At 49.0% G+C, this 26,528-nt stretch overlaps 1 protein-coding gene across 2 annotated transcripts in view; it reads left to right on the top strand.

Moving 5' to 3' along the window:
• The window catches only part of STRIP2 (striatin interacting protein 2), a 42,780-nt gene extending 17,727 nt beyond the window's left edge, over positions 1-25,053 (top strand). The window contains exons 10-21 of one of the 2 annotated variants that reach the window (XM_041002373.1): positions 771-988; positions 1,217-1,282; positions 1,903-1,966; positions 3,531-3,602; positions 4,244-4,318; positions 4,839-4,936; positions 5,315-5,441; positions 7,682-7,782; positions 11,840-11,906; positions 19,940-20,044; positions 20,797-21,001; positions 23,537-25,053. In XM_041002373.1, coding sequence (XP_040858307.1) covers positions 771-988; positions 1,217-1,282; positions 1,903-1,966; positions 3,531-3,602; positions 4,244-4,318; positions 4,839-4,936; positions 5,315-5,441; positions 7,682-7,782; positions 11,840-11,906; positions 19,940-20,044; positions 20,797-21,001; positions 23,537-23,787 — 1,449 coding nt within the window. In that variant the 3' untranslated portion in view covers positions 23,788-25,053. The remainder of the gene's footprint in view (positions 1-770; positions 989-1,216; positions 1,283-1,902; positions 1,967-3,530; positions 3,603-4,243; positions 4,319-4,838; positions 4,937-5,314; positions 5,442-7,681; positions 7,783-11,839; positions 11,907-19,939; positions 20,045-20,796; positions 21,002-23,536) is intronic. The other variant, XM_041002374.1, reaches the window with a different exon arrangement.
• Positions 25,054-26,528: the final 1,475 nt, after the last annotated feature.

The raw sequence follows: 26,528 nt of genomic DNA, 5'->3' as shown, positions 1-26,528 counted from the left end.
CTGAACCTGCACCCGCAGTCCTGACAGGTGAAACGCTGGCAGATCATGTAGTCATGTCTTGACAGGGTCTCCAGCTTGTGGCTCAGTCCCTAGAATGTCTTAATGTCCTGAATAACAGGATCAGATCCTGAGGTACCTGAACTGGGCTCCCAGTGAATGCACGGGACTGGGCTGAGGCACTTCACCGCCTTCTTTCTCCTCCTCCCCCCCATGTGATGTTTCTAACTTTTTTTTTTTTTTGTCTAATAAAGTAATGCTTACTCATTGTAGAACATTTGGAACAAGTATGAAAATGTGATGAAAGGAGAAAAGAAAAATCACCCACAACCCTAACAACCAGAGGCAGTCACTGTTAACTTTTTGGCCTATTTCTGTCCAATCTTTTTTTCTTTGTGTGATAAGATTTAAACTTCCAAACTCACTTGCCTGGCAGCAAGCTTCCGTCCTCCCCTTCCTCCACCAGCCAGCTGGCGTCGGCTCGTAGAAGGCAAGCTGACTGAATGTCCGCCTAAGCAGGGCGTAATCAGGAAGGGAAGTGCTTGCAGAACGAGGCCTCAGTGCTTTCTGGAAGCTGAATGGCTGCGACTTTAGACTTTATCTTCACTCTGTCCCCGAGGCTGCCTGAGACTGCTTATCCTGGGATTGGGGCGGGGGCAGGCAGAACTGTAGGGCTGCGGTAGAGTAGGGCAGTCCCGCGGGAGCTGGCTTCTGACAGCACAAGGATGCCCGGTGTCAGATCTGCATACCCTCTCTGCTCTCCCCCGCCCCAGCAACTCCTCACTAAGCAGGACAGCCTGGACATCTACAATGAAAGGGACCTTTTCAAGAATGAAGAGCCAGCCGCAGAGGAGGAAGAGGAGCTTCCTGCGGATGGAGAGCTGGACCTGCTGGAACAGGACCCGCTGGTCCCTCCTCCACCCTCGCAAGCACCTCTCTCTGCTGATCGGGTGGCCTTTCCCAAGGGCCTTCCTTGGGCCCCCAAGGTCAGGTAAGTCTAATGACACCAGGAATCCTGAGTTTTGGGGTTCAGGCACAAGAGGTCAGGGTGGGGCAGTTGTTATTCAAGACTCATAAATGTGGCAATCAGAACCCCTATTTTTGAAGTTCCCTTTTCAACTAATGTCTTCCCACCACCCCCTGCCACTCCAGTCCTCCAAGTAGAAAAAGGTGTGCTTTTCTTCCCTTCTCGGGGCTGACGTCTGCATTGTCCCCACAGACAGAAGGACATCGAGCAGTTCTTGGAGATGAGCAGGAACAAGTTCATTGGCTTCACGCTGGGGCAGTAAGTGACCAAGTGGCCAGGACTGGCTATGCAGTGCTTGCTGGGGTCAGAGTGGCAGGCAGCTTGGAGTGAGGTGTGTTGCCTGAAGAACCCGGGCCAGGGCAGCTCCCACTGACTACTGGAGGTTCTTGTCATGGAACTTTTTCCTTGGATTCGCTTCACTTTTCCATAGAGAACTTTTGTGTTCTGAGCAAAGGGTAGGATCTTGAGCAACAAGACATTTCCCTTGAGGATTTCAGTATCTTCCTGAAGATGTTGGATTAGAAACTCCTTAGGGACCGTTTCTGCTCTGATGGGTTAAAATCTGGAAGAAGACACACAATCAGAATTGTCCACTCCTCCCATTTCTCTGCCCTCGTGAATCCTTCTCAATGGCCACTGTGAAGTCCAAAAGACTTTATTGCGAGGACTTAGCTATTACTGGACTACATGCCCTTGACAATGTGGATTTTCATAAGCACTTCTGCATGCCATTGTTCATATCCTGAAGCAAAGCCCTGGAAGCTTGAGGAGTGCTGGGGTGTAGAGGCTGACAGTGGCATAGTCTGTGTCATTCCAGAAGACAGGAGAGCTCTCCGTGCTTTTCAAGTCTGTGACGTGGTGTGTCTGGCCTTCCACAGGGACACGGACACCTTGGTCGGATTGCCTAGACCCATCCATGAGAGTGTGAAGACCCTTAAGCAGGTGAGCAGTGGGGACATCAGGGCGAGGGAGCCGTTAGGCAAGTCAGATGATCAGGTCCTGGGAATGGGGCGGGACTTTTCTGCCAGATACATTCCTTTTTTTTTTTTTTAAACAGTGTTTCTTTTCTTTCTTTTTCTTTTCTTTTCTTTTTTTAAGATTTATTTCATTTTCATTGGAAAGGCAGATTTACAGAGAGAGGGAGAGATAGAGAAAGATCTTCTGTCCACTGGTTCACTCCCCAGGTAACCACAAAAGCCAGAGCTGAGCTGATCTAAAGCCAGGAACCAGGAGCTTTTTCCAGTTTCTCCCATGCGGGTAGAGGGTCCCAAGGCTTTGGACCATCCTCTACTGGTTTCCCAGGCCACAAGCAGGGAGCTGGATGGGAAGCAGAGCAGCCAGGATTAGAACCAGTGACCATATGGAATCCCAGCAGGTGCAAGGCAAGGACTTTATCCACTGCCGCGCCAGGCCCTGCCAGATACATTCCATACTTACCACACTTTCCCCTGAAGGCCTTTTGATCAGTCAAGAAAAATCAAATCTCTCTAATTACCCATTTTCCCACATTGGGATAGATGAGAAAGTTTTTTCCTGTAATTCCTTTTCTGCTTCTCATCCTTCTCTCTCTCTCCCTGTCTCCTCACCTTTTTCTCTCAAAAGTCCCCAAACTCCAAGTGGCCCAGGATTCGAACAGGCATCTTCTCTGTATGCATTGTGCATGTGAATACAAACTGTGGATTTATCACACCGTACATACATGTACACGCATGGGTTGGGGAGATATGGTCCACCAGGAATGCTGTCTTTGTCCCACATCAAACCTCTGGCTCTTGGCTCCAGATTCCTGCTTTATGTGGAACTTGGAGGCAGGAACAATGGCTCGAGAAATTTGGACCCTGCCATCGACGTGGGAGACCTGGGTTGGGTCCCCAAGCCCTAGCTTCTACCCCTGGCTGTTTCAGCTCGGTATTGGTCCAGCAAATGGAAGCTCCCTGTTTTTCTTGTTTTTCTGACTCTTAAGGCAGTGGTCCAGGGACAAGGACCTATGGTTGCTTGGTTTCCCCTGCTGCTTTTGTTTTTCTTTAAAGATTTATTTATTTATTTGTAGTTAGAGTTAAAGATAGAGAGAGAGAGAGAAAATCTTCCATCTGCTGGTTCTCTCCTTAGTTGGCTTCAACAGCCATGCTGGACCAGGCTGAAGCCAGGAACCAGGAGTTTCATCCAGGCCTCCCATGTGGGTCCAGAGGCTCAGACTCTTAGGCCATCTTCTGCTTTTTTCAGGCCATTAGCAGGAAGTCAGATGAGAAGCGGAGCAGTCAAGCCACAAACTTGCACCCATGTGGGATTCTGGGACGTTGCAGGCAATAGCCTTACCTGCTGTACCACGGCGCTATCCCCTCCCCTGCTCTTTTGTATAATGGCGAATGCCTAGATGTTTGCTGCTATTCAAAGAGGTTACATCTGTTTGGGGTGACAAAGTCATAATCAGAACATTTCCTTGGTGGTAGGGAAGTGTCCGCATGACTGAGACCCTAAGCCCTTGCGGGTCTTTCGTCTTCCCCAGCACAAGTATATCTCCATCGCGGATGTGCAGATCAAGAACGAGGAGGAGCTGGAGAAGTGTCCCATGTCTCTGGTGAGCTGTGGGCTCCTATCAGGACAGCAGGAGGAACCCTTGGGCAGCGTTGCACACAGAGCTGTGGGCATGTGCTCTTGCAGTTTATTGGCTCTGCCTGAGTGCCAGGCAAGGCCCTTGTTCCCATCAGATAATGGAAGATACAATGGATAGTCATCCATATCTCTTCGTGCCCAAATCACCCATATTATTGAGCTGCCTAAGGCTTCTTCATGGCTTACAGAGCATTCTAGAGCTCAAGGCTCTCGACGCTGACACTGTGGAAAATACCGGTGTTTATGGTGTCTGTTCCAATGTCCCAGGCATACCTGCAGCCCAAGTCGAGCCGATGTGTACCCAAGGTGGGCTGTATGTGTCTGATAAAGCAGTATTCTGACCCAGCTCCTGGGTGAGAGTTCTTATTTCCGATCCTCATGCAAAGAGGAATTATGCACTCATGCCAGGGAACGGGAGAAGCAGAACCTTAGATTGACCAGGACAACCTTCCACTCCAGGACTTTAAAAAGGTGACCTAAGATAAACCACTGCCACGGTGAGGCTAGGCACCCAGTTGCCTCCTGCCAGCCCTCCCAACTGAGGAGCCGTAGCCTTTGGTGCCATGAGAGTAGCTAGGCAAACCACGTGCATGCTCTCTGCCACAGGGGGAAGAGGTGGTTCCGGAGACACCGTGTGAAATCCTCTACCAGGGCATGCTGTGTAGCCTTCCCCAGTACATGGTAAGGAGATGACCAGGCCTGCACCGCCCTCCTCTGTTCCCAGGGCCAGACAGCCAAGAGCATTTCAGGCTGATTAAGCCGTCCTCCGAGCTTCTCTCCTGAGTCTTGTCCCCATGGCAGGGAATCTGAGCTGTCCTCGGGAATCCTCTGAAGGGCTGTGTCACTAGTCCTTCTTCAGGAGGGGTGGACGACCAGGTGGGCTATGTCCAGGGTGAGTTGGGGGCCCCTTGTCTTCTAGGTAGGTGCTAGAACTCCTCTGAATTGCCTACAACTGAGAGCTGACAGTCCAGGGCTGTAGGGAGGAGTTGAGCTTATCCCTCCCCTCTTGTGCACTACCCCCGCTGCTCTGCCCCTTGGAAAGAGCCAGCTGGAAGCAGCGTGCGAGGTCCCTCGTGGCCGCTGAGGGAGGAGCTCGGAGAACAGCTTCAGTGCACGTTCATAGCGAAGTGATGAGTGTAGAAGGAGTACTACCTTGCTGAGTGGATGGATTGGGTGGTTTGCTTCCTTTTCTGCTTCCCAGATCGCTCTGCTTAAGATTCTGCTGGCTGCAGCGCCCACCTCCAAGGCTAAGACAGACTCCATCAACATCCTGGCAGACGTCCTGCCTGAAGAGATGCCGTGAGTGCTCCACTGGGCCAGCTGCTGCACGCTGGCTGCTTGTGTGCAGGGCCCCTGTCCCCACCGCACGCTCAACAGGGATCGTCCCCGAAGGGGTCTCTCCTCCCCCACATGGCTCTCGGGCTGTACTCTGCTTAGCTGAGGACTGAGGGCCTGGAGGGTGACTTCCAGGGCCAGCCACCCATTGCCCAGGTAGGTGGGTGGACATTGCCAAGGAATGAACTTGCTGAAGGAGAGAGCAACAAGTTGAACAGCAGGGGTTTTCGCTGGAGAGGCTTGAGCGGGAATGCGGGAGGTTTCCCTAACACCGAAGGTTAAGTTCCCGTGTGTAGGTTGTCATCGCAGCCTCTGCACTCAGGCCTCCTCTGCCCGTTGCAGCATCACTGTGGTTCAGAGCATGAAGCTGGGCATCGATGTGAACAGGCACAAAGAGATCATCGTCAAGAGTATCTCTGCCCTGCTCCTGCTCCTTCTCAAACACTTCAAACTCAACCACATCTACCAGGTGAGCAGCCCCGAGGGCCGCGCTCAGCTCTGAGGAGGGACACAGGCCCCGTGTGGTCCCCTGGGCATTTTTCAGCCTTTGCTCTGTCGTGAGTTTGAAGCAGGGCATGGAGTGGTGTGGGGGCCGCACTGTGTAGAAAGGGGTAGAGGTCTGTGTCCTTTGTTTCCCATCCCCAGCATTGTGCAAGGAATCTTCCCGAAGTCACGCCCAGGTGAGACAGGATTCTAACATTCTACACAAAAAGGGGCAAACGTTTTTGCCATACCTTTCCGTACATGAAGCACTTTTCTGACATTTGAGGAATAACTTTGACCAAGGCATGGTACTGACTCTCAAGGGCCTGATTTCTTGCAGAGCACACAAATATATAAACAATCAAGTTTACAGTTATAGAGTAATAAATGCTGTGATAACAGTTGGGGAAAGGCCAAGCCAAAGCCAGGAGCCCAGAACTCCATCTGGGTCTGCCTGGCATGGATCACTTTCCCTGGTACGTCGGCAGAGAGCTGGGTTGGACATTTAGTAGCCAGGTGCTGAACCCGTGCTCCAGGATGGGAAGCAGGCTTCTCAAACAGCAGTGAACCCACTCCCTAAGCCATAAAGACTAGATACAGCTTGAAGCACAGATGGCCAGCTAGCCAGTGTCCTGGGGAAGCCTGCTAGCCAGCATGTAGGAGCTGTCAGTGACCCTGGACAGAAGCTTTTCAAGCACAAGTCCAGAGGGGACAGTGCAAAATACTCTTGGAGATGGCGGTTAGATGTTTCTGGATTCTGCCTGCAGTGGGGAGAAATGAGAATGCCCCGCTCATCACATCCGACAGCACACGGTTACTCAGCGCTGTGTGCCCGGCTGCCCATGAAGTGTGTTAACTCTCTCGGCTCTGTGAGTTAGGGCTTGTTACATCCATGCCTCTGTGGGTGAAGAAACAGAAACTGAAAGAGGTAAGAGGTCTGTTTTCCCAGGAAGACAGTTGGCTGAGCAGTTTGGACTTGGTCTTACGGCTGGAGGGGAAATGTGCAGGTGCCAAGTGGGTGCTTCCTGTCTGGGAGAGACTGCAGGAAGGAGAGGGAGGTTTTTCATTCCCGTGCAAACATTCCAGCCTCCATTTTCCTCCGAGAAGTCAGAACCAGGCTTACTGGAAGAGCAGTCTTCAGAGTACAGGGAACCCTGCACATTCACAGCCATGGCCTTATCCAGCCAAAGTAGCTCTCCACTTGAATACATTCACAGACCTCTCGGGACTTGGTAGGGTGTCCTGGCTGCTCACACCTGTGCCTGTGTTGGCTGAGCAGCCACAGCGCTAGTGGGAGACATGGTGAGACCTGAGAGTGCGTGTTCATATCTGCTTCTCTGGGTGGACAGTGCGTGGGTGGAAGTCGGGCAGATAAGTGGCTTAATGCATCTTGCCAACATGTGTCCGTGTTAATGCATCCTGACATGGCCCAGGCACATCTCAAACTGAAACAAGTTTTCCATCACTTGATGGCTGGTATGCATTGGTTGCTCTGTCTGGGGCTCTGGGTCAGCTTCCAGGAGAAAACACCAAGCTGGAGGAGGAAGTGGCCATGGCGCAGGCTGCGTGCCCGCCTCACCGCACACCCGGCGGCCAAGGCGGCTGGTGCAGTGCTGGGGAGGGGCTGAGGACGTCAGAGCACTCAGTTCTCTGATTGTTCTCAACCCTGTTTCTGGATTGTCTCAGCACTGTACATTCCAGAACCTAAGGCAGCTCTATATGGTGCTCGTCAGGGTATCATGGACAAAGTCTGACATAATCCCAAGACACCACCTGTGTGACCACTTGCCTCCTCCCCCAGCTTTTGCCACACGCAAATCCCAGCTGGATTTCAGAAAGCAAAATGGGGAAACCTCATGTTGAGATGTTTAACCCACCAAAGGCATCCTGGACTTGTCAGTGCAGGGTCTGTTAGCTAAAAAGCTGCCGTTCATTCATTCATTCAGATGCTTCTTGACAGAACTCTAGGCAGCAGGGACAACGCAGTGTGCCAGCCAGACAGAATGCAGCAGTTCCTTTGGTTGCTCTGTCCCCTGTCCATCCTGAGGGCAGCATTGCCGGGAGTGAACTGCACCTGTGCCTGCTGTGCCCATCACAGTGGAGCTGTGAGCCAGAGGCTGGAATGGAGCAGAGCCCCCTCGGGGAGCTTGGCTTTCTCTCCACCTGTGCTCTCTGCCTGGGAGCGTGCTTTTCTTTCTCACGTCTATGCTTTGATTTTTCATTCAGTTTGAATATGTATCACAACATTTGGTATTTGCCAACTGTATCCCTTTGATCCTGAAGTTCTTCAATCAAAACATCTTGTCCTACATCACTGCCAAGAACAGGTACGGACCGGACAGGCTTATTTAATGGGCTAGTTTAACTTGTCACAGCCTTTCTATTCTTTCAGTGTGCTTTGTCCTTCCTCTTAGAACTGTTACTTTTTTTGTTGTTGTTTTTTATTTGTTTTCATTTTACTTGAAAGATAGACAGACAAAAGGGCTCCTGCATTTGTTGATTCACTCACTGAATGCCTTAAACAGCCAGGCAGAAGCCTGCCTACACGTCAGTCCTGCTCTGCCTCAGGGGCGGCAGGGACCCAGGGACGTGGACCAGGTCCTGCTGTCCTCCAGAGCGCACATTAGCAAGAGCCTGGATTACAGGTGAAGGAGCCAAACGTAGGCACTGTGTGATGGGGTGCAGGCCTCCCAAGCAGTGACTTCACTGTCGCCCAAGCAGCTGCCTGCCCCAGCTGTCCCTGTGAAGGTGCGCTTCTTTGGAGTGTAAACCCTTGAGGTGTATGGCCTGACCTCTTCTCAAAGGTACTTGAACGTTCTGGTTTTGAAAATTTTTAAATGTCATGACTTATAGAAGTGAAGCTTGGATACTTTTATGCTTACTCCTCTTTTTATTTTTCTTTTCATGTGGACTTCATCGAATTGACCTTTTCATAATCTGTACCCAGATATTTTGTACTGCTAAAAACATTTTAATAGATTTCAAATGAGAGCATGGAAAAAAATGAGGCTACAGTGACAAAATTCCAGTTCTGTGGCAGAAAATTCAAATGTTATGAAATGGCCTACTTCTCTGGCTAACCTTGATTTTAATATAAATCATAAGTTGGAGCAATGCACTGCTTTACAACTGTAAAATGTTACAAACAAACATTTTTGTAGCTCAAGATTAGTGAGAGAACCATGCTGAGATATATATGTAGGTTAAAAAGTAAGGTTTCTTCACTTTTGTTTTCATCTCCCTAGCAGTGCTAAGAGGTATTACACGAAGTTTTGTCCTTTGCTTTACCAATTAGGAGGCACATTCGGAGAAGTTAATTTACTTGCTGTAGATTAACACGGTAATAAGACCCCTTACGTAAGCAGCAGAGGAAGGACCAGAACAAAGGTTTCTCTGTGAAGACGGTTGCTTCCCATTTCTCAGGCCAGGCAGGGATTGGGAGAGGGCAGTGATCCCGACTCTTAAGCTTTCTGTGTCCTCAAGAACTGGGAGCGTGTTTGTCAGGATTTTGCCAGAATTCCTTTTGCAAAAGCAAGATTCCCGAAGTTCCAGTAAGAGGGCTGATCCCACTCTTGGGGTGACTAGAGAAGGTATAGCTAACTGGATGTTACCCCAGCAGCTTGCCAGTACTTCTGGATCACTACCCTGGGAAACCATGCTTATCACAAAGTTTACAACCCGCACACACACAGCCCACTCCGTGGAACTCGAAGTCAGGGGCCACTTCTGACCGCAGCTGGCATTTTCTGCCTCAGTAATCTCTGGTGGGGAACTTAGTTTCTCTCAGTGGCATTATCAGTTAGAACACCACCTCTGGCTGTATGTTAGAGTTGCTGTAAGCATTAGTTAAGATTATAGTGTGTACATGACCATGGTCGGACACTCTTGGGAGGAAAGCACTGGAGAGGGGGTTGTTGCCTAGCTACACGCAGGCCTGTGCACTGATCTCTTTCAAAGTGGCGCTACAGCATGCTAGTTGGGTTACCAAGGAAAACAAAGTGAAGATTGGGCTATGCCAGAGCCATGGGTGCCACACGGCACCTGCATGTGTCAGCCAGCAGCCTTGGTCAGGGCCACGAGTGCCACACGGCACCTGCGTGTGTCAGCCAGCAGCCTTGGTCAGGGCCACGAGTGCCACACGGCACCTGCGTGTGTCAGCCAGCAGCCTTATTCAGGGCCACGAGTGCCACACGGCACCTGCATGTGTCAGCCAGCAGCCTTGGTCAGGGCCACGAGTGCCACACAGCACCTGCGTGTGTCAGCCAGCACCCTTGGTTGCTAAGCAATCAAAACCAGAGGGCCCAACCCACACAGAATAGTTTGTTGGAAGGAAATATGACATGCCATCTTGAGGTACCTTGGTTACTGGGTGGGGGACCCAGGAAACCTTCCACTGCCACCCGTGGACACAAGGCTGCCAGGCTCTCACTCCAGTTCCTCTCTCACTCGCAGCCTGTTTTGTCTGTCTCTTAGTGAAACATGCCCACATGAACTGAACATTTCACTTTGAGTTTGAAATATTCCAGACTCCTAGGGTTAAAGGTCAACAATTGGATTAGTCAGCTGCGGTTGGAGGAGTGGGAAATAGAGAGTGGTATGATTGTGCCAATAGGCAAACAATACAGAAAGAGATTTGCATTTGAAGAGTGGTGGTGACAGCTCCACCTCTTGCTAAGGTTGACTTGGGCAAGGTGATTCTCTAGGCTCTGCCTGTGTTTTGCCGATGCCAGTCCTCCCTGGGAGTTGAGAACACTCAGCTTCTTCCTGCACACTCTCCTCCCGACTCCTAGACTCTAGAGATTATAGAGGCCTGGACGTTTATTTTCGGACCCTCGGACTAGGACACAGTTCATTACGAGATGGGAATAAATCCAGCTTTGATGTCCTGCACCTATTTCCTCATCGCTAGTGCCTGCCCTGTGGCTCTGTCAGTGAGAGCTGGGCAAATAGTTGGTGCAGCCAGCAAAGAAAGGCCTTCCCACCGAGGCAGTGTAGAGCTAGTGACCCTGGGAGAGTCCAGGAGAGGAAACAGGAAGGGCAGCATCGCAGGTGGACCCACTGCCCTCTCCCACGGTGATTCCTGCCCTCTCCTGCCCTGGTTTCCTTAGATTATCCTAAGAAAGGTTGCCTTTTGCTTGTATAGAAGTTGTGACTTTTAAAATACAGAGACCAGTACAGGTCCAAGGGGTAGCACACTTGTCTTTGTAACACATTTTGCCAACATCCTTTACCCAATTCCAACAATCCTTGCTCAGATATAACGGTGTTAAAAACCTGATGGAAGCCAAAAGACCATTAGAGATTAGCTAGTCCCATGACAAAGGGGAAGAAGAGAGATCTTTATCCCACTCTCACACCCTCAGGTTGTCGTTAAACGGCCTGCACCTGTGGGGGCACAGTCCTGTCCGGGTGCCCCTTGATTGCAGGAACAAATGACTCATGTTTACATCCGCCCTTAAGCTCAAGGAGGGGTGGGCATCGCGGTGCTTCCGCTTTGCTTGGGACCCCCGCCACATCCCGTATTGGGAGTACCTGCGATCAAACCCCAGCTCTGTCCCCAGCAGCTTCCTAATCCTTGCCTAGGAGGCTGCAGCTGGCTCGAGTTCCTGAGTCCTCATGACCCACATGGGAAGCATCGCTAGAGTAACTGGCTGCTGGCTGCTGCAGGCCTGTGGGGAGTAAAGCCAGTGCATGGAGGCGTTCTTTCCCTCTGTCTCTCCTCTGTCACTCTACCTTTCAAATAAATAAAATTATAGCTTTAATGTATTCTTTTTTTAAAAAAAAACTTATTTATATTTTTAATGGAAAGGCCAATTTTCAGAGAGGAGAGACAAAGATTTTCCTTCCACTGGTTCCCTTTCCAAGTGGCATTAACAGCCAGAACTAAACCGATCTGAAGCCAGGAGCCTCTCCCGGGTTTCCTACATGGATGGATGCAGAGTCCCAAGGCTTTGGGCCATCCTCTTCTGCTTTCCCAGGCCACAAGTAGGGAGATGGGTAGGAAGCAGAGCAGTTGGGACATGAACAGGCACCCATATGGGTGGGATCCTGGCACATGCAAGGCAAGGACTTTAGCCACTGGCTACTGTGCCAGCTCCACTAGCTTTAAAGTGAAGGGAGGAGCTCAAAGACAAGAGGCTCTGTTTCAGCACTAACTCTTAAATCGGCCAGATAGGGTTCAGCTGCTGGGACTGCCTGGTTCCTCTCATGACTCTGAGGAGAGGAAGCTGGAGCTGCCTGGCACAGACCCCTTTTCTCAGCGAATGTCACCAAGCCATTTAAGAGAGAGATGGAGCCTGCTAGACAGCAGTAACTGCTGCCCTTTTCTGCCACAGCCCCGGCCTGCCATTGCCTTTACCTGACTCTGTCCTCTGCACCTTGCAGCATCGCCGTGCTGGACTACCCTGGCTGTACCATCCAGGATTTGCCGGAGCTTACTGCTGAGAGCCTGGTAAGCAGGTGGGGATTCGATGGCCTTTGAAGTTGCCAGGTAGTGGGACCTGGCATTGCTCATTTCTTCTCCAGTCCCATCATGCCCTGGTGTGGGAATCTCAGACCAAGGCAGGCCTGTTGGCAAGAGCACAGGGTCAGTCGAGATTTAGAGCTGCCGACCCAGTCGGAAGATCTGGGAGAAGCTGAGCACATTCTTTAACACAGGTGACGAAAGGGTCCATGAAAAACACTCAGGAGAGGGAATTCAGAAAGAGAATGGGCCAAACTGAGCGTGAACAAAGAGGCTTCCGGAAGGAGCCTCTCTTCAGGTTCCAGAACAGTCATATCTGCTGGCTGCCATGCCGTGAGCAATTCACTTCCCATGATCAAATCGTGCAGTGAAAAAAATAAAGCCCAGGAGTGTGTACTTCAGAAAATGCCTCGTTTGAGGTTTCTCTGAAGGAAGACACTGCTGCGGAATGACCCAGAATGTTCCCTTTCTGAAACAGGTCTAGGCACATCAGAAAAGTCCCTCAGAATTCCAGGAAGCTGACTCACAGCATATAAAAGATAAGGTATCTTTTATCATGTATTACCATAGCTCCTTCGATAACACATAACCCAGCCTCTCTTTCCACTGCATTTTAATTGTGTTTCTCAGTTTGACTGTGGACTCTGACGGAGGGATGGTATCATCTCCATTTCTATATCCTCCGTACAGTCCTTGTTTGCCACTGAAGAGCTTTATGTATGCTAAATGACTGAATGGGTACTAAGACCCTCTACCCCCTAATTAATACCTGCAAAATGTTGAATTAGAAAAGAATATTATGCATAAGTGAGCTAAAATAAAGGAGTTATAGGCCCATAGGAATCTAGCCTGGAAGGGGCTTAGGAGCCATTTAACCCATGCAAGTGCCCAGTGGAAGCAACAACCTGTCGTGACCACCGCTTGTAGGTGACGGACTCCTGTTCTGAGTCTCATCTGCTGAGACACCATGTCCAGGACCCTGTCACTCCCCCTGCTTAGAGACAGGCTACCAGCCAAAGAAGCCGGAGGCTGTTCAACTCCCACGGAGAGGTAGAGCATTACCTAAGCTTGTTCCTGCTCATGGTGGTGCTCAGTCTGGCAAAGTTAAGTAACTGCCGAGACCTGAACAGTTGAAAGTAGCAGAATCAAAGTAGAGACCTGCCCCCTGCCTCCCAGAGCCGGACTGAAGGAAAACAAGGATGCAGTAGCTTTGGAATCCTGTTCTCTGGGGTTTCGGAACCTTCAGCTTTTCTGGCCTGAATCTATTCCCTGTTGTCACTTCCACGCCCATCTGTTTGCTTACAGGAATTGATAGCAATTTTACTTTGACTTCTCTTGCAATGGAAATGCAATGAGGCAATGAACATGAAATTATCAAGATGCTTATTAGGCCTTCTGAGAAGACTTTAAGAATGGGCAAGAGTAAAAAAATAAAAAATTAAAAATTAAAAAAATAAAATTAAAAAATAAAAATTAAAACATAAATAAATCCTGCTAGGTATTTCAAGTTGCTGTGCAGAGCACCAGTGGCACCTGCTGGTTTCTTTGGGTAACCACAGACCTTTTGTTGCGTTTGCATTTGGCGTGGGCAGCAGCAGCCAGCAGGTGCCCTCCGCACAGGGTTCCCAGTGCAGCAGTGTCTACATTGCTGAGTTCTGAACTGAGAAAAAGTCTAATGTTTAAGTGCTGAAGAGTGATCTTTTTCTTCAGACTTAATAAATTAAAAACATAGAAAACATGCTTGTTATTTAAATGGATAAGACTTTGACATTTTGAGTGCTTTTCTTACTATAAAATCAATATACTTGCATAAAATTGTACAAGGAAGAAGATAAAAGTAATGTAATTACTTCCTACATTTAACTACTGATAATATTTTGCCATAATTACTACATTGTTGCATATACGCTTATTTATTCACACCTTATTTAACAAAAAAGGACCTTACACATTTATGTTTCACTTGACATGACAAAATTTAAATATTCACAATATTGTTTTATTAAGCGTTTTAAAAAATATTCATCTACTTGAAATTCAGAATTAGTAAGAAGGAGAAACAGAGAGGTCCTCCATCACAGAGGTTCTCTTCCCAGGTGACGGCGAAGACTGGAGGTGGGCTGCGCCGAACTCGGGGGCCCGGGGCTCGCTCCGTCTCCTGCTTAGGTTCCAGGTCCCAACCACGCAGGGCGTCTTCCCAGGCCCACCAGCGAGGACCTGGGTCAGGGTAGACTCATATGGCATATTCCCTCTGCAGGCAGCGCCAGCCCCCAGGAAGCATTCCTGAACATGCGTACAAAACTAAAAATTTAAAAATAGCTATATATAATATTCAACTACTTGATCATTGTTAAAACTATTTATTTAAAGATTTATTCATTTTTATTGGAAAGGCAGATTTACAGAGAGAAGGAGAGACAGAGAGGAAGGTTTTCCATTCGCTGCTTCACTCCTCAAGTGGCAGCAATGGCTGGAACTGAGCCGATTTGAAGCCAGGGGCCAGGAGCTTCTTCCGGGTCTCCCAAGCAGGTGCAGGGTCCAAGACTTTGGGCCTTCCTCTACTGCTTTCCCAGCCCACAGGCAGGGAGCTGGATGGGAAGTGGAGCAGCCAGGACATGATCCAGCACCCATATGGGATTCCGGTGCGTGCAAGGTGAGGATTTAGCCACTGGGTCATTGTACCAGGACTGGATATATTTATTTGAAACAGAGAGAGAGAGATCTTTCATTAGCCTGTTTACTCCCCAAATAGTCGAGGCTGGGCCAGACCAACGTCAGGAGCCTAGAACTCCATTTAGGGCCCCCATGTGAGGGTAGCAGAGGCTCAGGTACTTGGCCTGTCTTTTTCAGCTTTGCCAAGCACACAAGCAGGGAGCTGGATCAGAAGTGGAGCAGCCAGGACTTGAACTAACATTGCAATATGGGATGCTGACGTTGCAAGCACTGGCTTCATGGACTGAGCCCCCTACTATTGCATTTTGTAGAGATGATTCTTTTTTCCAGTGCTGGATATTTGTCTCCATGTTCATGTTACGCCAAAATGAGCATCCTTGCACATGCATCTTTGATTTTATCCCAGATTACTTCCTTGAAATAGACTTCTAGAAGTAAAATTGCTGTTTCATATTCATATTTTCTCATTTTTCTTATTTTGAACTGAATTTAGTTCAGCTTTATTTGGAACTCCAGTCCCATGGCATGATTAATATGAAAAAAAAGGTAATGACCTACTAATTTCTAAAGTCTTCCCATTTCTCAAAGTGGTTATTTTTAAATAGGCCACCCTCACCTCATCTGAGTAAACTAGGGGAAAAAAATCACACATGTCAATGAAAGTTGGTGAAGGTCTGATGGGGTAGAGGTGAGGTCTGGTCTTGAAAAGGAGCTTGCTGGACAAGGTAGTGGACCGAAGCGGTTGCTTGTCCTGGTGCTAAGGATGCATCTGGAGCAGCCGCATCTGGGACCAGCACGCCTCGGCTCCACTCCCGCCCCGAGGGCCTGCTAACAGCCCTGCGAGGCACAGCTGCTGCTGGCACTTTCTCCTACACCCACGTGGGAGCCCAGGATCGAGTTCTTGTCTCCTGTCTGTGACCTGGTCCAGCCCGGTTGTCGCTCTTTGAGGAGTAAACCAGCAGATGGGAGATCTGTCTCCCCTCCTTTCAAATAAGCAAATCAATAGTTAAATAAACAAGTTTTTAAAAGGCAGTAGATATGACCCAGCTGGTATAGGATGGTTAACATGTAACATAGACCATATAAAATACTACATTATGATGGAAAATTTTAGATCTTTTGTATGCATAAGTATCCTTAACTTTCTGTACTCACGAAGGGGCCCTTCAAAAAGTCCATGAAACATGTATAATATGAAAAAAAGCTATGAATTTCAAAAATTATTTGCACCAAAACATAAACTTTTTTTTAAAGTTGTTTATTTCCATTTGATTTGAAAGGCAGACTGAGTCAGACAGAAAATTCTGCTGCTGCTTCACAGGCAGTGTTGGGTGAGACCAAAGCCAGGAGTGGAGCCCCATGCAGGTCTCACATGCGGGTGTAGGAACCCGAGGACTTGAACCACCGCCTGCTGCCCCCAGGAAGCTGGACTGGAAATGGAGTAGCGAGGACTAGAACGAGGCACTTCAAAATGGGATGCAGGCAGCAACTTAGCTCTCGCACCGCATGCCTACCCCAGTTACAGAGAAAACATATAAACATATGTTTATGTTTAAAACATATAAATCTAGGTTTATTTCACTTCTTAAGTTTATACCAAATTCTTTCATCTCATAAAATTGCATTTTGTGACTTCCAAACATCCTAGCAGGCTAATGGTGTTTGAATTCTAGTTTTCTTTCAGAAATGTAATTATATTGAAGTGTTGAAGGCCTTCCTTTCAGGCATCATTTAACCAGTGATGTCTGATAGTTTAAAATAGTATCTTTGTCCTCTACTGCTTTCCCAGGCCACAGGCAGGGAGCTGGATGGGAAGCGGAGCAGCCGGGATTAGAACCGGTGCCCATATGGGATCCCAGGGCGTTCAAGGAAGGACTTTAGCTGCTAGGCCACGCCGCCGGGACCAATAATATCTTTGTCCTAATAAAAAGGGGGAAAAAGAGAAAATAAATAAATTTTTAAAAACTTTGTCCTGACATTGACTGTCATTATTTAAGTTATTTTGGCCTTTTATTAATTTCCCTGTTGGTCCCTGTTGCTGTAAGGAGCTCCGGAGGAGACGCAGGTGCTCCACTGACATTCCCGGATGAGCTTGGAATTTTCTTCTCTTTTTCCTTCTTACCTACTTGCCTCTTACTCTATTTTTTCATATCTAGATCTTGGCCCTTAGTCTCTTGTCACTTGTCAGAAACTCATAGCAGAGGATTATTCTCTAAGTATGTGGGAAAAGAAAATCTGAAGTAAAACTTCAACTTTATTTTGAGTGGTGTGATCAGTAACTATTAAAATCTAATCAATGCTTTTGCAATTGTTTCCAATATACACAGAAGAGCTGTGGGCTTGAAAACCTGAAACTTAGAGCAGAGGGTAGACCAGCTGGTAGCATAAAAGGACAGCTAAGGGATCTGGAGCAGGTTTCCACAGGCAAGGGGCTTCACCCGTAAAAGAGAGAGACGTGTAAGAAAGGGCTTCTCTACCGTTAGATCTCCTTTCTTAAAAAAAAGATTTATTCATTTTTTATTGCAAAGTCAGATATACAGAGAGGAGGAGAGACAGAGAGGAAGATTTTCTGTCTGATGATTCACTCCCCAAGTAACTGCAATGGCTGGAGCTGAGACAATCTGAAGCCAGGAGCTCTTCTGGGTCTGCCACGCGGGTACAGGGTCCCAAGACTTGGGGCTGTCCTCCACTGCTTTCCCAGGCCACACGCAAGGAGCTGGATAGGAAGCGGGGCTGCCAGGATTAGAAGCGGTGCCCATATGGGATCCCAGTACATTCAAGGTGAGGACTTTAGCTCCTAGGCTACTGCACTGGACCCTAGGTCTTCTTTCTTTATTAAAAGTTTATTTTCTTTATTTGAAAGCCAGAGTGACAGAGAGAGGAAATTAGCAGAGAGAGAGATCTTCCATCCACTGATTTAATTCCCAAATTCCACAACATCCAGGCAGGGCTAGGTCGGGGGTGGGAGCCAGGATCTGGGGCTCCCCTCCGGGGCCTGAGCACTGGGACCAGCATGTGCTGTGTTCCCAGCTACATTAACAGAGAGCCGGGTCAGAAGTGGAGCAGCTGGCACTCAAGCAATGCCCACGTATGATGGCAGCAGTGCAGGCAGCAGCTTTACCCTGTGGGTGAATGCTTGAAAGCAAAGCCTGGCAGTGTGTGCGGGATGCGCCGTGTGGGCGGAGTGTGTGGTCTCTGAACCTTAGGACCGCACGTGTGCTGTGGGATGGTGTGACAGTGGAACATGGGCAAGTGTTTCCTTTGTTTGCCCGGAAGAAAGCAAGTGAAAGTCGCACTGCAGCTGATGGGAGGTACTGGCAACCGAGACAATGTGAATGTGCACTGCTGGCGAGGAGGTGGAGTCCTACCCCACTCCCAGCAAAAGAAACAGAGAAAGGTGGCAGCCTTAAAGAAAAACTCCAGCCTGGCACATCTGCACGGGTACGTGTGGATCCATGGGGCGGCTGAGTTGGCAGCAGGCAGAGGCTGGGTCGGTGCTGCCACGAAGAAGCCAGAAGGAGCGAGGCAGACTGCGCGGCCCCGTGGGGTGCCCTCCGGCCGGCTCCAGGCAGCATTTGGGGAGCAGAAGCCGAGCTGCTTGGAGTTAGCATGGAGACTGAAGGAAAACCGAGCAGATCCGGAGCTAAGGCTGCCCTAGGGAAGCGGGAGCCCGGCCTGGCTCTGAGCACCGCAGGAGGAAAACAGCCACGCTCAGCCTAACTGCGCCCACAACCTGACTTTTAAACTTGCCCTGAGGCAGGCGGCTGGTGTAGCAATCCAGCAACTGCCTGCAGTAAGTCAGCGCCTGGCTACTGCTTCCCACTCAGGGGGCTCCTTGAGCAGGCAGTGATGGCTGCCATTGCGGTTTTTGTTGTTGTTGTTTTTAAGATTCATTCATTTTTAATTGAAAGGAAGATTCGCAGAGAAGAAGAGACAGATCTTCTGTCCACTGGTTCACTCCCCAAGTGGCTGCAGTGGCTGGAGCTGAGTTGATCCAAGGCCAGGAGTTTCCTCTGGGTCTCCCCCACAGGTGCAGGGTCCCAAGGCTTTGGGCCATCCTCCACTGCTTTCCCAGGCCACAGGCAAGGAGCTGGATGGGAAGTGGAGCAGCCAGGATACAAACCGGAACTCAGACATCCTGGTGAAAAGGTGAGAACGTCAGCCACTAGGCTATCGCACCAGGCCCTGTCCTGAATCTTTTTGGCCTTAGTATCAAGTATTAAGAAAGCCTCCTAAGTTAAAAAAAATTTATATATTGTGATTAGCACAGTGGCTCAAAAGGCTAATCCTCCACCTGCAAGCACTGACATCGCGTATGGGTGCTGTTTCATGTGCTGGTTACTCTATTTCTGATCCTGCATATGTGCTGAGAAAGCAGCAGAGCATGGACCAAGTCCTTAGAACCCTGCACCTACATGGGAGGCCTGGAGTAGGCTCCTGGCTCCTGGCTCCACATAGGCTCAGCTCTGGTCACTGCAGCCATTGGAGAGTGAATCAGTAGATGGAAGATTTTTCTCTTTCTCTTCTCTTCTCTGTAAATCTATTTTTCCAATAAAAATAAATAAATAAAAAGAAATCTTTTTAAATGTTATTAAAAATTTTGTATAGTAATTCTACTTTAAAGGTCTGCCTATCTTTCTCTCTTCAAGTTAAGCTGGGGAGGGGATGGTAATTTTCCCTTCAGACAGCAGCTCGCTCCCGCTCGCCTCCTACATGCTCCTATCACAGATGTGAGGAATTTCTAAGATTTTAACTTGGCGATCGCGCATGCTCATTGATTTATATAGCTTCTGACACCCATATATTTTTAAAGGTCCCCAAATCACATTGGACTTTTATTTTTGTCTTTGGAAAATATTTCTAAAAACAGATACCCGTTTCTATTCTGACATTTCTCTTTCATCTCTGCTTAGGTGCCCACAAGCTATCAGGAAACATACAAGAAAAACATCCATTTAGACTGATGTTTGCCAATTTCCCTTCCATACCAGAAAGTGAAGCATCCAATTTCAACATAGTTTGATAAAGGGAGGATAATCTGATTTTTAAAAAATCAAATGTATTTAATGTCAGATCTGTCCAGCATAGTTTAAAGTTACCAGAGCAAGACTCCACTGCTCACAATTATAAGCAAGGTATCCATAAGTCCAGATTGTGTGGGGGCAGAATTCTTTTCCAATCCTAAAAGCCATAGACTGCACAACCTTTGTAGCCAGTGCCCGCATCCAGACTGGGTGTCCAGGGCTCTTGTGCGTGAGGGCTCAGACGCCTGAGGGCTCTTGTGCGGACCGGTGTCTGGGGAGAGGGCCAGGCTTCCCCGGGCGCTGAGAGGACGCTGCCTTCTGCAGGAGGCCGGGGACAACAGCCAGTTCTGCTGGAGGAACCTCTTCTCCGGCATAAACCTGCTGCGGCTGCTCAACAAGCTGACCAAATGGAAGCATTCCCGGACCATGGTGAGTGGACGCGTCCCGGCCGGGTCGCTCACAGTATTCACAAGCAGTGCACGCTGCCTCGCAGCTTAGCAGGGACACTGAATGCTAGGCGAGACAGCTCCTCCCCATTCCCAGCCCTTCCTGTCCGTGAACCAAGCCTTCGCCCAGCCATTTCTTTGCAGGGAGCCGAATATGAACCGCACCTCAGGTGGCTCTGGTAGGAAAGCTCACGGTGTGTTTGCATTACTGACACAAACTTGGGATTGTTCATTGCAACACTGCTTGTGATAATGAGAGACTGACAACTTAAATGCCCATTGGTGTGGGGCCATGTGGTTAACTACACAATACAACATCCTCAAAATAGAATATTCTGCAACCATAAAAAAGAATGAGACAGTTTTATACTGACTTGGATAATTTTCAATATATACCTCAAAAAGCCAGCTGCAAAGTGGGATATATAGTTGGCTATCTTTAGGTTAAAAGACAAATGTTACATATTCATACACAGGATCATATTCAGGAGATGCAGAAGACACTTGCTAACAGGAGAAATGGGAGGTGTGATTAACAAATTTCCTTTGTACTTTACCCCATGTACTTTGAATGTTAGAAACTTTGGATTTTGAAATAAGTAGTTACTCTGTTCTTAAAGAGCACATCTCAGTAGCGCCCGCAGCCCCGCGGGCGGCGTGAGGGCACGGCGGTGACTCGGCTGGCCTGGCCGTCGCACTTCTTCCCTCGTAACACACCCATCTGTCACCGGGCAGATGCTGGTGGTGTTTAAATCAGCTCCAATCTTGAAACGGGCCCTCAAGGTCAAACAGGCCATGCTGCAACTTTATGTCCTGAAGCTGCTGAAGATACAGACCAAGTACCTGGGGCGCCAGTGGAGAAAGAGCAACATGAAGACCATGTCAGCCATTTACCAGAAAGTGCGCCACCGCATGAACGACGACTGGGCTTACGGGAATGGTAAGTGTCCTCAGAGCCCCCAGGCTCCGGAAGCTCCCCAAAGCTTACTTACCTTTGTTGATGTTTTTCAAAATTATTTTTATTGGGAAGTCAGATTTACAAAGGAGAGACAAAGATCCTTCGTCCTCTGATTCACGCCCCAAGAGGCCAGAGCTGAGCCAGTCTGAAGTCAGGAGCTTCTTCCGGGTCTCTCACGTGGGAGCAGCGTCGCAAGGCTTTGGGCCAAGCTCTCCTATCCCAGGCCACAGGCAGGGAGCTGAACGGGAAGTGGAGCAGCCAGGATACGAACTGGCCCCCATACGGAATGCTAGTACATGCAAGGCAAGGATTCAGTCACTGCCATTGTGCCAGGTCCTATGTATTTTTTAATTTTTTCAATAAAATGTTTATTTGAAAGGCAAGTTTCAGAGACATGGCGACAGAGATAGATCTTCCACGTGCTGGTGCGCTCTGCAAATGGCCACAGTGGCAGGCCTGGGCCAGGCCGAAGCCAGGAGCCAGCAGCTGCTTCCATATCTCCCACACTGGTCCAAGGCCCAGGACTTGCTGCATCCTCTGCCGTCTTCCCAGGCCACAAGCTGAGACCTGGACTGGAAGTGGAGCAGTCTGGACCACCAACGCTGCAGGCGACAGCTTACCTGGCCATGTCCCAAGTTTAATACAGGACGAAATCAACATCCATCTCTGCTCTCTTGGCGTGAATTGCTACTGTTACTTTGAAGAAGAAAATATTTGCTGATAGTGGTCAGGTGCTGATAGAACAAATGTTAATGCAATACTCTAAATTCTTTTTAAAAACTACTTTGTCCTAGCTAAACTACAAAATTCCATCTTATAAAAGACAGAAATTGAAAGCTAATTATCCCCTTTCTAAAACATTCCATTAAATTAAAGTTTTCTCCAAAAGGTATTTTAAAGATTTTATTTATTTTTATTGGAAAATCAGATATACAGTGAAGAGACAGAGAGGAAGATCTTCCATCTGTTGATTCACTCCCAAAGTAGCCAAAATGGTGGGAGCTGAGCCAATCCGGAGCGAGGAGCCCAGAGTCGCAGCCTCTTCCAGGTCTCCCACGTGGGTGCAGGGTCCCAAGGCTTTGGGCCATCCTCAACTGCTTTCCCAGGCCGCAGGCAGGGAGCTGGATGGGAAACGGACAGGAAGTTCCTGGCTCCTTGCTTCGGATACTCAGCTCCAGCCATTGTGGCTATATAGGGAGTGAAGCAGCAGATGGAAGATCTTTCTCTCTATAAATCTGCCTTTTCAATAAAAAATAATAATTAAAAAAAAAATGGAGTGCAGGGCATGAGTGCTGTGGACCGGTACCTAGAGCCTTGAAATAAGTGTCTGAGTCGGAGTGAAGCAGGTCATCTGCCTCCTGGTTGTGCAGCTCCCTGGAAGCTTTCACCTCAGAATCATCAAAATCAACTCGCCGTAGACTTAACTGGGGAGAGGCCACGGATCAGAAGGCTCCTCCTGCTTTCCCTTCCTTCCGTCCCGCTGCCATTCCTCCATTGAAACACTCCTACCCCCTAGGCAAACCTCAGCAAAAACAACTGAAGTCCCCATCTACAACACATGGTACCTACAGTTGATAAGAAAATGAAATAATGAAATTAAAATACAGTGAGAAGCAAGTCTACCTCCCGTGGAGCCTGTGCTCCCATCCCGACCGTAACAGCTGTCACTGGTTTCTGGAGTGCCTTTCTAAAGACATATTCAGGCTTATGCATGCGGGCCATGTGTATTTTTGCTTAAGGAGAGAAGGAAAGCAAGAGCAGTCTTTCACCTGTTGGTTAAGTGCCCAGATGGTTTCAGTGGTCAGAACTGGACCATTCTGAAGCCAGGAGCTTCCTTCAGGGCCTCCCACACGGGTGCAAGATCCCAAGGTTTGGGGCCATCCTTACTGCTTGCTCAGGCCATTAGCATGGAACTGGGTCAGAAGTGTAGCAGTCAAGACTCGTGAGATGCTGGCACTGCAGGCAGCAGCTTAGCCTAATACACCATGTTGCAGGCAGCCACATATGTGTAGCTTTTTTAAGATTTTATTTTTATTGGAAAGGCAGATTTACAAAGAGGAGAGACAGAGTGGACTATCTTCTATCCATTGGTTCACTCCCCAAATAGCAACAATGGCCAAAGTTGGGCTGATCTGAAGCCAGGAGCCTGGAGCTTCCTCCAGGTCTCCCATACAGGTGCAGGGTCCCAAGGCTTTGAGCCGTGCTCCACTGCTTTCCCAGGTCACAAGCAGGGAGCTGGATGGGAAGTGGGGCAGCCGGGATGCAAGCTGGCGCCCTTATGGAATGTTGTGCTTGGAAGTGAAGGATTAACCAATGAAACCTTTGTGCCAGGCCCTTTAAGAAAAAAAGATTTTTTTTATGCATATGTGTTCTGTAGACCTAATTGTCGGCATGCTTAACTTTGTACACTGCTCTTGACAAAAAGGGGAATTCCACGTGCAGTGCCCTAGACCACACTCCGACAAATGGAGTGCTGTGCTGACCTGGGCACGTCTTTGTCCTCTCCTCCCGACACAGACATCGATGCCAGGCCGTGGGACTTCCAGGCGGAGGAATGCACGCTGAGGGCCAACATTGAGGCTTTCAACAGCCGCCGCTACGACAGACCCCGGGACTCGGAGTTCTCACCCGTGGATAACTGCCTGCAGAGCGTGCTGGGACAGAGGCTGGATCTGCCTGAAGATTTCCACTATTCGTATGAGCTCTGGCTGGAGAGAGAGGTGTTTTCCCAGCCCATCTGCTGGGAAGAGCTGCTCCAGAACCAGTGAGCTTTCCCATCAGCCGTCTGGCAGATGGAGGTCGGCTCAGATCAACGGTGGTCCAGCAAGCCTGCCCACTCAGCCTTGGCCTCCTGCTTGGAGACTGCTTATTCAAGGGGAGTTCTGGGCCAGCCCTGGGACATAGAGGATAGCTCAGAACTAGACTCTGGCACCTTGTGGACCTAGAGATGGCATGAGGTTGGCATCTAAGTCAAAGCAAGTCCATCTCCTTGGCCAGCGGTCAGCCGGCTGCCTGGTTGACCTTGGGCGGATCCTGGCCAGGCTCACTGGAGGGCCCCCTGCCTGTCACGGTCTCACCTCGACCCAGGCCAGCCTTCACTGGCTCTAAGGGTGCGAAGCTGGCATCCGTCACAGGAAGGGGGCAGAGGGCCAGGTGACATCACAGGCAGAACCCTGGGTTCCTAGGAACCATCCAGAGTTTGGTAAAACCAACTTTGAAATGAAGTGTGCATTTTACATTTTAAATGTCAGAGCGCCTGCGCCTTCGTGGCGGGTTTGAGGACTTCTGTTTCCCAGCACTGCATGTTACCCCAAGTATTGCCTAGAATGTTTCCCCCGTGTTCCTATGAAGTTACTTCCTTGTGTTCCTTGTCCAGGAAACGGAGAACACTGCCACATTGAGAGGCCCGGCCAGTGCGAACTCAGCAGGCCTCGCCTAAGGCCGTTTCTTGGTTTTCTGAAATGACTGCAGTCTGAAAATGGCCACGCACTCTGCAGAAAATTATTTTCACCTGAGTCCTTGTTTGAAATGACAACTTAACTACAGGGGGTTTATTTATTGAGATGGCATGGCCATTTGTGCTCATGATTGATTTATTTTTTAATTGAAAAACAGCAAGAGCATCACAGCTTGCTCTTTCTTCTCCGATGTTGAACGCCCCCCCCCCCGGGTTTTTGCTGCCAGCATCCTGTGGGTCACGGGGCCATCTAGCAGTTCTGCTTCTCCCCGAAAGCGGTGCACATTCCAGCGAGAATGGAAGGCTTCATGTATCAGCCTCTTTGTACTCCCCCCAGGAAGTAGGCTTTTAGAAAAGTTTGTGAATCAGTCAGGCTCGTTTTGTCTTACATCCCACAACCATCACGTCCATCTCCAAGCTTTTTGACTTTCAATGCTCCCCTCCCAGGGCAGATACCATTGAATCCTTTCCCAGTAAGTCCAGCGGCTTATCCTCCTGCCCTTTGTCATCTCATCAGGAGGCTGTGACACAAGGAATTATAGGAAAATGGAATGATTAAATGTTGGAGTATTAGTGGAGCTTGGCTAGCGCCATGGGAGTCGCATTTGATGATGGCAGTGGGTGCCGGAATGTACACAGACACAGGACAGGGTGGGGGCGGGGGCAGAAAGAGCCAGCCAGGCTTGCCTGGGACCCTTAGGACCAACCCTTTTCAAGCACTACCTTTGGGGGGCCGGCCCCCTCCCTTCCTGGGACCGGAAGCCTCCCTGCGGTCCCATCTCCAAGATGTCTCCCTTCCTAACTCAGGAACCATCAATATTCATCTCTCATCATAAGCCTGGGAGTGAACCAAGCTGACACCCAGTCCCAACAGGAAGGAAGGGCGGAGGGGAGGAGGGAGACAGGCAGAAGGAAGGGCGAAGGGGAGGAGGGAGACAGGCAGAAGGAAGGGTGGAGGGGAGGAGGGAGACAGGCAGAAGGAAGGGCGGAGGGGAGGAGGGAGACGGGCAGAAGGAAGGGCAGAGGGGAGGAGGGAGACGGGCAGAAGGAAGGGCAGAGGGGAGGAGGGAGACGGGCAGAAGGAAGGAACTTGAAGTAGAAGGGAGGAGACAGGAATTTTTTTAAGTATCATTTCTAAGAAGGATAGTGGTAGAATAGTCTATGTTTAGATATTCTAAGAATGTATGCTTCGATTCTGGCAATTTTTTTTAAAGAACACCACAGTTAACACTACTATTTATAAAGAATTTGTAAGGATGTGTATTCATAAATAGACAAAAGTGAACTTGTGCTATTCCAATGTGAAGCTTAACAGTTACCTAAATTTAACATCTTCCAGTTTACACAGATTTGTTCAGTTCTTGTGGTATAAATTGAACTATCTTAAGTTGTAAACATAAAACAATTCTTGAGTGGATTAGCATTTAAAAAAATGCAGGCTTGGTCTTGTAGCATCCCATATGGGTGGTCTGTGTCCCAGCTGCTCCATTTCCGGTCTGCTTTCTTAGGAAAGCAAGCCGCTGACTCCAGTGTTTGGGGCCCTGCACCCATGTGGGAGACCAGAGGAAGTCCCTGGCTTTAGCCTGGCCCAGTGCTGGCCACTGTGGCCATCTGGGGAGTGAACAAACAGAACACCTCATGGTAGGTACCACACAATGGCCAATTGGTTAGTCCTCCCCTTGCAAAGCACCAGGACCCCATTTGGGCACTGGTTCGTGTCCCAGCTGCTCCACTTCCCATCCAGCTCCGTGCTTATTGCTGTGAAGCAGTGAAGGATGTCCCAAAGCCCTGGGATTCTGCAACCACATGGGAGACCCAGAGTAGGCTCCAGGCTCCTGGCTTTGGATTGGCTCAGCTCTGGCCACTGCAGCCATTTAGGGGAGTGAACCAACAGATGGAAGATCTTTCTGTCACTCATCTCCTTAAATCTGATCTGCCTTTCCAAAAGAATAAAATTAATTAAATAAATAACTCATTTCATATAAAAAATACCCTCAATGTCTTGCTCTGTAACTCTATTTTTGATAAACAGATTTTTAAAACACAAAGTCA

Source organism: Ochotona curzoniae, unplaced genomic scaffold, assembly GCF_017591425.1.
Source record: "Ochotona curzoniae isolate NIBS_2020 unplaced genomic scaffold, NIBS_Ocur_1.0 scaffold_2476, whole genome shotgun sequence".
NCBI classification, from domain to species: domain Eukaryota; kingdom Metazoa; phylum Chordata; class Mammalia; order Lagomorpha; family Ochotonidae; genus Ochotona; species Ochotona curzoniae.
The sequence above is the reverse complement of the archived record's forward strand: the minus strand, read 5'-3'. Positions and strand labels throughout refer to the sequence as shown.